The sequence below is a fragment of the Asterias rubens genome, chromosome 13 (genome assembly GCF_902459465.1).
Source record: "Asterias rubens chromosome 13, eAstRub1.3, whole genome shotgun sequence".
Classification (NCBI taxonomy): Eukaryota; Metazoa; Echinodermata; class Asteroidea; order Forcipulatida; family Asteriidae; genus Asterias; species Asterias rubens.
The window spans coordinates 13,918,009-13,927,485 of NC_047074.1; the positions used below are offsets into that span (position 1 = coordinate 13,918,009).

General features: G+C 39.3%; 1 protein-coding gene across 1 annotated transcript; it reads right to left on the reverse strand.

Moving 5' to 3' along the window:
• Positions 1-1,818: 1,818 nt before the first annotated feature.
• LOC117298881 (mannose-6-phosphate isomerase-like) lies at positions 1,819-8,947 on the reverse strand. Its single transcript, XM_033782238.1, has 8 exons — positions 7,947-8,947; positions 7,129-7,256; positions 6,405-6,599; positions 5,590-5,731; positions 4,825-5,007; positions 4,101-4,259; positions 3,170-3,378; positions 1,819-2,877 (listed from the first exon to the last, which is right to left on the reverse strand). Exons 1-8 carry the CDS (start codon positions 8,287-8,289, stop codon positions 2,650-2,652), a joined length of 1,587 nt encoding a protein of 528 aa, XP_033638129.1. The 5' UTR covers positions 8,290-8,947; the 3' UTR covers positions 1,819-2,649.
• Positions 8,948-9,477: the final 530 nt, after the last annotated feature.

The window sequence follows — 9,477 nt, forward strand, 5'->3', positions numbered from 1 at the left end:
ACTGGTTCCAAAGACTCAGGCAATGTATTCTGATGTGAAACAAATTGAGTAACCAGATTATTTTGTTTTTAATTGCCAAAGAAACGGTTACGTTTTTTAAAGTTATTCTCAAACTGTAAATTTTTATTTTTTACAACAGCTTTAGTATCAATGTCAACAATCATTTAACAAATAAACTGTTTCCATAGCAACTGTTTCCAGAGGGAACCTTGCACCATCACAATGTGATTTTATTTCAAAAGTTGAATGCTCTTTTTTTGTTTAAAGTCCGTTTTTTGTTCATCATGAGTTTTGATGAACCAGTACCGAAACCGCCACTCTCCAAATTATACGACGAATCACAAACAAAAGTTTTTTAAATGTGGACAACACAAAACATATAGGTCATTCACGCAGCGTATTCCACAAAATTGTGCATAGTCTTCATTTCAAAGTTACTGCACGGTCAGTCTATATAGTATTGTGATTATTGTAAACGTATTTATCAAGTAAAAAAATGTGAAGATATAACGTGTCACATAATGCGATTGGTTAATTTAATAGTGTATTTTGCATATAGTTGGTATACAGTCGTTGACATAGGACTATATTTACATTTGTTATTTGTTACTTAAAGAAAACTTTTCAAAGACTTGTGTTTTCGTTTAATTTGTTGTTTTCCATGCAACATAATATTATTTTGAGTTGACAAACAACTGACCTTATATGATTTGGTTTTTGACGTCTTCCTTGTTTAATCCCCCAGTTTCTTGGACATGACCACGGGATCGTGTGAAATAAACAAAAAATGTTACTAAATATTCGACAGAATGGAAACGTGTCATTGTGGATTTCTTATTGGAAGTTGTTGATCTCCTTTGCCTTCACCCTTTCCTTTCTATCCCCCCCCCCACTTCCCTGCCCACTTTTCTCAAGTCTGAATTCAGAAGTTTCTGACCTCTGGGGTCAATTTCACAAAGATACTCCTAACTTAGTACAAGTCCTAGGACTCTTTAGGAATTTTTAAAAACTTACGGCTAGTCCTAAGTTAATGTAGGACGAGTAACTCGTCCTAACTTGAGATAAGACTAGTCTTAAATCTTTGTGAAATCCACCCCGATCATTCAAAAGCCCAGCGGATTGTATTGAATGGTCAGATAGTAGGAGGGTTAACTGTGTACTTTCTGACTCATTCACCATATGATATATTGATATCACTCGCTAACTTTAAAATCACCAACTAAAAGCCAAATAAAGTAAGATCTCAACAAAATTCAATGCCACAATTTTATTGCTTTATTTTTAATCTACAATCAAAAACTCCTTTGGAGTGGCGCGAATTACTCAATATAAAAAATATATAATTAACGAAGTGTATTTTTAATTTTAATACAATGGTAGTATAAAACATTGTGAGAAACAGCTCCCTCTGAAGTAATGTAGTTTTTGAGAAAGAAGTAATTTTCCACGAATTTGATTTCGAGACCTCCGATTTAGAATTTGAGGTCTCGAAATCAAGCATCTGAAAGCACACAACTTCGTGTGACAAGGGTGTTTTTTCTTTCATTATTATCTAGCAATTCGACGACCGATTGAGCTCAATTTTTCACAGGTTTGTTATTTTATGCATTATGTTGAGATACACCAATAGTGAAGGCTAGGCTTTGCCAATTACCAATAGTGTCCAGTGTCTTTAATAGCCGTAGCCAGCAATTAACATTCACCAATAGAGCCTATAGAACCAATAGAAATGTTAAGTGTTTTTTGTTCAAAAATATTACATGAAAGGTGAATATTAAAAATCTTTAATTATTTGTGATGCAATTATCATATTGTATCAAATGTAAAGGTCGTCCCGTAGGCACAAAAGTCCATCTAACATGAGAATATTTTTTGGGTAAGTTTTTTTTTTTTAATGCATGATTGGTGAAACTGAAAATCTTCAAACGAGCTCCGTTGTTATTTTAATAATAATAATAACATAAAATTTATAAGGCGCGCAGTATCTGGAATAGATCCATTCAAAGGCGCCGGAAGCTAGTCAGCTGACAAATTAAACAGATGAGACTTGAGGTTGTGTTTGAAAGTAGAAAGATCAGGTGTACTTTACCATAAGATGGAGTATTTTGATGGATTCAATACAGTTCTTGTACAGAACACTATAAGAGATTTAGCGTTTTATTACACAAGTACAAAAGTGATAGGTTAGTTTTCATCTCTGGAGCGTATTCATTCCTACAATCATGGAGGAAGAATAATCATTTACCAGGTCTCCTATTTGGACGAAAATACATCAAAATTAGACAGGTGGAAATCAGCATTTTTACTGGACATGAATTCTTTTTAAAACACCAGAATCAAAATTAGACAATACTACAATGAACTGCGTTTATTTTAACAAGCACCAGAGCAGAGTTTTTTTTTACAAATTTTATTTTATAATTAATGAATTTACACAGTGAAGTACTTTCTATTCACTGAAAAAAAAAGAAAAAAAAAGACCACTGACCTTGTACTTTAATGAGTTTACTGGCCTGACGCTTAAATGACAGGCCTCAGGCCTAGAGTCCAGTGCAAAATTCAAGCCCTGATTTAGTACCAACTGCCGCCACCTGCCATCACAAAGGAAGCTCCAATATTTTTGTTTTAAGATTTAAATAATGCAGTTCTTTAAGCCAATGGGCAGTAAGCTCTGAAGGACAGAAATCCTTCAGATTTTTCAAGTTTGAGAGGAAGGCTGTGATTGGCTGATAAGAAAGTGACCGAACCCTTTTTCAGAGTCAGGGTTTTACCATTTCCAAAGGAGGGGTGTGACGCCTCAGCTTGGCCACTGATTGTGATGAGGATGCTTGCGCTGTCGTAGGCTGTTACTGCGTATGACTCTACTCCCTCTGAAACCTGCATATTTTGAGATAAACAAAAAAAGACTTAGAGAAAGACGGATGAGAAAGTGACTGGTGCCAGGATTATTTTCCAAAGCACAATTTTGTGCTTATTCGCATCATTAGTATTTAAGCAGCATGCAGCATCAGAGTCCAGCTTTCTCCAGAAGACGATCAGAGCATACTGATTGAAACAATTCAGAACCACCCCAACTCAGTTAGAGATTATCATACTGTGGTGTTACTGCAAACCTTTACTATATCACAACTTTGTACTGCAATATTTTCTGTTTAAACAGCTCTCTCACCTTAATTCTAGCCACAGCAAAATCAGGCACCGGTGGGTCATACACAGTGACGCAAGAATCCCCTGGGTCTGTCACACTGGGGAAGAGTTTGTCTTGGGCTGGGCTCGAGATGTAGGTTAGCATCTTACAAAGGTTCTCCACGTCTTTGAATTTAGGGGTGAGTCCAGCACGGACAACGTTATCTGAACAAGCCATACACTCCATGCAATCTAAAAACAAACAAAGTTCAAGGGTAAAAACAAATTATATTCTTTATCTCGATGCAAATATAACATCTATTAAATCAGTGCGGTACCCGCTGCTTACATATAGGTTTTCGAACAGCCACATAGCCAACTGGTTGGCTCGGTGGTCTAGTGGTAAGACATCTGCTCTAGCAATGCAAAGGTCGTGGGTTTGAATCCCACCCAAATGATTTGCCTGTGGATTTGTTTTCTATTCTGTGACAAGTACTTTTAGGGGTCATTCAGAACTGTCAATGTTTGGAAATTTAAGGTGATGAAACCAAGGATGCCTCATTAGTGGATCTGGTCACTTTAGCTCACAAGCCTGAGGAAACTTGTAAACAAGGGTGCTCTTGCCATGTGAACCATATGTGGGTTCTTTTACGTGTAAACATCACCTACGGCTTAATGTGGCATCTGAAGGACAAACCCTCAGGGATTTTGTGGTCACTTTGGGTAACTTTCCCATTTCTGCTGAGGACGCTTTATGTGAATTGAACGGATACTCTGCTTGTCTTTCTCCTGAAGACGAGCAGAGTATACTGTTTGAAACGTCGAGACCTAACCGGCTCTTCTCAGAGCCAACACTCCAACAAAGAGATTTACACATGGTTGTACCTGCAAGTTTACTATTTTTTTTATAGTTTCTTCATATTTATTAATTTCATGCAAAGCTTCAAACAATACTTATTTATTTCCAAACTTACTGCCACTGAGATAAGCATGTGGTTCATTGGGGCCAAGAAACATTGCCTCCCCTGGCTGTAAGATGATATGATTCAGGAAATAACTACAGAAGCATCCAACATCACCGGGGAATTGAGAGTTCAGACGAAGGAGTAACTCTCGATGGCTCGACTCTGATTCTGAAAACAAACGAAAAGAAATAACAGGCGTCTTAATTTGTTCAGTCCTCGATGTCACAAAGAGCCAATGCGAATCAATCGTAACTGCTAAGCAAAGTGTGATGTCACAATACAGATCACTATGGTGATACTGACAACTTAACTTGAGATAAATGGTAGTGCTTTGTAGAATCAAGCCCAGTTTATTTTAAGGGAAGATTTTATGCCTCAAAATTTGAATATGAGATGGGTGCTGTCAGTAACATTTCTAAGATTGTATGTAAGGTTTATTTTTCCTGCTTGGACATATTGGCCCCGGATTTTCGGCAACATCTCAAAAAACGTGACCACCTTTTTTCACATGTTAGTTTTATTTTACACACCTACATTTACAATAGGATTAAAAGAGTTGAACCGTTCCAAAAACCAAAGGTAAACTTTGCCTAGAGCAAAAATATCACAAACTGGTTTTCCCGTCTAGGCTGTGCAGGAAGTAAGCCAACTTACAGAACAATACAGTAGAAACGTGTAAGATACAAACAGTTAAACACCTAGACAAATGTAGCCAACCCACTCGACACCTTACCTTGAGCTTCTAGTCTCTTTACAAGGAGGTCAAGCTGTGTTTTGATGACCTCAGCTTCTCTCGTCATCAGTCCAGTAAAGCACTCCTTCAAGACGCTCTTCCCATCATTTCCTCCTGTTTCTAACTCGGCTGTCAACTTCGCTGCGTTATCTTCACCAACAACGGCTCGGAATTCTGGAACAGCTTTGAAAATAAAATAATAAAATTGTTAAGTGAGTAAGGTTTGCGGTGACACCGTGTAAGAAATCTCTTTTGTGAAAGTGGTGTTGCTCTTAGAAAAGGCGGTTTCCACTTGACGTTTTTGATTAGTGTGCCCTGACCGTCTTCTGAATTTGGTACCTTTTTGTCCCAGCTTCATAGACGATGTATTAACTTGTGACATTGTGTGTTTACAAAGAAGCTACAGAGCCTGGACTTCCTGCACGCACAACTTGTATACAGCTCAATGGAAGAACAAATTGTGCATTACGCAATATTATGGTTGCTCAAGGCTTGCTCAAGGCATAGGTGTCATGACTGGGACTCGAACCCACACTCTGCTGAACAGAAACACCGGAGCTTGAGTCCAGTTCAGGATATCTTGTAGTCAGAGTTTCAATCTAGAAACTAATCAATTTCAGTGAGCGGTCTGAATCCAATGAGACCTTTGAACGCTTTCAGAGCGATCGCCATCTCAGGTTTAGTAAGAGTTTTAATCTAGGTTCACTTCATGGTTCAAGGTTCAAGGTTCATTTTAATCTAGAAACTTGTGAGTAGTCAACTTACTCTTCAAGAACTCATCAATTTCAGTGAGCGGTCTGAATCCATTTAGACCTTCGAATGCTGTCAGAGCGATCGCCATCTCAGGTTTATGATTGTCGTCTGGGTAGTTCTCTGGATGCTCGGCACGAAGTGTTTCAGCTAATTCCTGTGAGAAAAAATAAAAACCAGTTGACGCACCTAGAAAAAGATCTGTCACTAGCAAAAGACAAATGATGCTGTGACAAGTCTCTCTGCATTCCTTTTCAACATTGGTGTAAGTCTTAATAATAATAATAATATTAGGTTCTTATATGTAGCGCTTTATCACACCGAGGGGTTTATCAAAGCACTCAGTGTTTTTTCCTGCAAGGTATGATGAGCTAGGATTGAGGTATGGGACCTAATCCTTCATAGCACCATGTTTACAAGGTGCTCTGGCGCAATATGCTGCAGATCAAATCAGGGCAAACCCCTTCTCTTTACAATAAGTGCGCTGGGAGCGTATCAAAGCATTCAACGTTTTTCCTGCAAGGTATCTGGAGCTAGGTTTAGAAGTACGAGACCTAATCCTTCATAGCACCATGTAATGGTTTACAAGGTGCTGTCGCACAATGTGCTGCAGATAAAGCCAGCAACATTGGGGCAAACCCCTTCTCATATCTGTAAGTGCACATGTGGTTCTATTACGTGCATCACACAACACACAGGACCAACGGTTTTACGTTCCATCCGAAGGACGCGGCAATACTGACACTAGTGCCACACTCTACTGATCAGACTGGACACAAGAGCTTGAGTCCAGTGTTCTTAATCAATCGGCCACGGCATGCCAGTCTTACCTTGTGAGGATGGGCCTGAATGGACAACGCTTTGTTCACAGACAACACCTTGAAGAGAAATGGCAGCTGAGCATTGAACTTTGACCTGACCTTATCACCAAGGCAGTCTGGATTAGCTTGGATCCAATCCTTGAGTGGTTTGGAGTCTTCGCCGACTACGATGGACGGACCCTTGCCGTGAGTTCCCATCCAAAGCTGGAGGGGGACAAATTTACATAATTTTTAATTTACAAACTTACATCTTTCGTTGATGTTACTGCTTTTGCAAAAACTTTCCTCACAGGGCTTCAAATTAGGGAGAAAAATCAACGGGACCGCTGGACTCGTACCGCAAAATGTTGACTGGCCGAGAATTGTTTGTACATTTCATCAAATAAAAGAAAAAATACTGAGTCCTGACAACATGCATTTGAACTATATTGATTTGAACGCACTAAGACATCTGTGAAGAAGTTTTTACTTGACTGTCTTTTGAGGTAAATTAGGTATTACTCAACAGAATTAAAAGGCATTTTTAAGACTCAGTGACAACATTTGAACATTTGTTTCTATTTGATACACAGTGCAGTAAAGGAACGTGTATTATTAAATTTAAAATTACAAGACAGCCAGACTTGTCCAGTAATCAGTCCAATAGCCCGACACTGAAACCACTGGCCTCGAGCCTGCAATCCAGACTCCAGGGTAAGATTTGAGCCCTGCCGCGGACATGTCATACATGTACCTCTGCGTAAGGCTCATCTGCTCTGAGTTGGAAGTCGGGGTCACTTGCTTGGGTCAAGGTTGCGACCTCGCTGTCCTCTCCGATACGACCCCAGGCGTACTGTTGTACTGCACACTTTAATGCAACGGCTGAAAGAAATCAAGGAATAAAATATTGAAATGTGAGAATAATCAAAGGAAGACTGATTGAAGGGGAAGATGTGACTGTAGTTAAACAGTGAGGAAGACAACCATAAAATAAAATGATGACAAAACAATGACAAGTCACCGTGGTCAAGTGGTTAGACTGCAGGACTTGCAATCACGAGGTTGTGGGTTCGAATCCCTCAGCTAACCGCTGATTTCACAATGACTAGAATAAATATTGTCGTCTAGTTACTGAAACTCAACTTCTTGATTTGTGTATTCATAATTATAGACGTTAAACCAATGTTTGTATGAGGAAATTGGCTGTAGCCAGCTTGGTGTTTATATCCCTTTGTGGGAGTTTGCCAAGTTCCCTTGATTGGAAGATCATTCAAACAAACAAACAAACAAACAAACAGACACCATGGGGAATTGTGGCGGTTGTTGAGCGGTTTTATATAAACATTTGACTCAAGCTCTGGTGTTTCTAATCAGCTGAGTGTCCGCTTGTGGTGCTCGAGTAAAAGCAATTAGATACTCTTAGATATATTTTGCTTTGTCTAATGTTAATCAGGCCGTAGGTTAAGTGCAGGGACCGAGATTCAAACCCACATTGTGATAACTTAGCAACCACAACTTGAATTCAGTGCGCTAGACCGATCAGCCATGACACGCCGACTGTAACACACTCACCAATCGGCGTAACTGTTGGTGGCTCTTCTTCATCCGCACTGCCATCTACCGGTGGTGAGGTATCTACTGTTATTTCAGGAATCTTCACTGGAGTCGAAACATTTGAGGCGGGTTTTGAATCCTCTTTCCCCTCAGCTGTCGGAGGTGACGTTGGGGGTGATTCTTTGGGTTTCTCAGCATCAGCCTCTGCCTCTGCCTTTGGAGGTTGGGCCTCCACCTCTTCTGGAGGTTGTGTCTCTGGACTTGCTGGAGGTTGGGTTTTGGCAGCAGGCGTTTCTTGAGGAGGCTGCTGAGCTTCTTCTGTTGGTGGCGTCTGCTTCTTCTTTGAAACCAAACTTCCCATTTTCTTGTCTCCTCTTCTTTTGTTTATGCTTTTTGTCTGGAACTCTTCCGAGTTCGGATGGTAACAAAAACTGATGAGCTAGTTTGGAAGAACTTCAGAAGAAATTGGTAAAAAAGAATCGGTCACTTTGGCTAGATTGACTTGCTCGTTCTATGTTGGAAAGTTTCAAACCTTTTACTCAAATAAACTTGAACGGTTTAGTCTTCACCACTTCCAAGTGACCAGTGTTTGTCACAACAGCACAGGCGCAGCAGAGACAGAGAGGGGTAATATATAAAACAGCAGCACACAGCAGAGCCGTGCAGTAGATGATGGGACCTGGCAACCAATTTAGAAACGAAAACTTATTTCCTCATTCACCAAGGTCCTTTCATCATCCCTGTTGCGAGTTCCGAACACACCTCTCCACAATGCACGTAAACACATTCACAGGATAACTTATTCACATCCCAAAGTGGTGTAGCAGACAACAACGAATGATTTTAATCTCTAAAATTGCACCGTAGATTTAATTATAGGTCAGACTGTACGTGTCTTTTCTGTGTCTGTGTTGATGTGTGTACCAAGTTGCTTTATCCTAAGTAATCGCTCATTTACTTTGATTGGCTGAAAAGCGAAGTAAAAGAGCAATCACTTTACACATGCCAGTAAAGCGCGTACTTTGTCCTCATTAACCAAATATAGTCTGGTAACTTTACATTTTGGCAGTAGACGCCATTGATACACCATACGCAAAAAGGGTACTAGGCTACGGCTCGTTTTAAAGGGGCAAACCAGACCTTAAAGGTGAAGTTTTGTATTTTGAAATGTAAATCATCAACAAATGGTACTCAGTGGGACAGTTTTATAGAAATCCACAAGAATAGATGTGTTTTGGAAGAGTGGAACAATTTTATAGTTTAATGACAAACTGAAAGTTGTCAGCCACAGTTGTTACAAATCACACTTTTATAAACCCAAGACAACGGTGAATTCACCTTTAACTAAAGTTTGAACCAAGTCATGCATAACTGCTGTATTAAACTCAGAAATGAAGGATAAATCGTATCTGTTTTTATGAGATAAAAATTGATACGCAAATTTTTGTTGACTGTGTACTTTGTATAATTATTTATCTGGATTTATCTAAAACATGACTTTGGACTATAGACTCATTGGAGTTGAGAATATAATTGCAATAATTGTTTA

What these genes read in the sequence shown, in the direction of transcription:
- LOC117298881 (XM_033782238.1), bottom strand. Translation starts at nt 8,289, where the DNA reads ATGGGAAGTTTGGTTTCAAAGAAGAAGCAGACGCCACCAACAGAAGAA. An exon ending in AATTGATGAGTTCTTGAAGA is followed by an intron (nt 5,008 to 5,589) that starts GTAAGTTGACTA and finishes TTATTTTCAAAG; the next exon opens with CTGTTCCAGAATTCCGAGCC. An exon ending in TTGCTGTGGCTAGAATTAAG is followed by an intron (nt 2,878 to 3,169) that starts GTGAGAGAGCTG and finishes CAAAATATGCAG; the next exon opens with GTTTCAGAGGGAGTAGAGTC.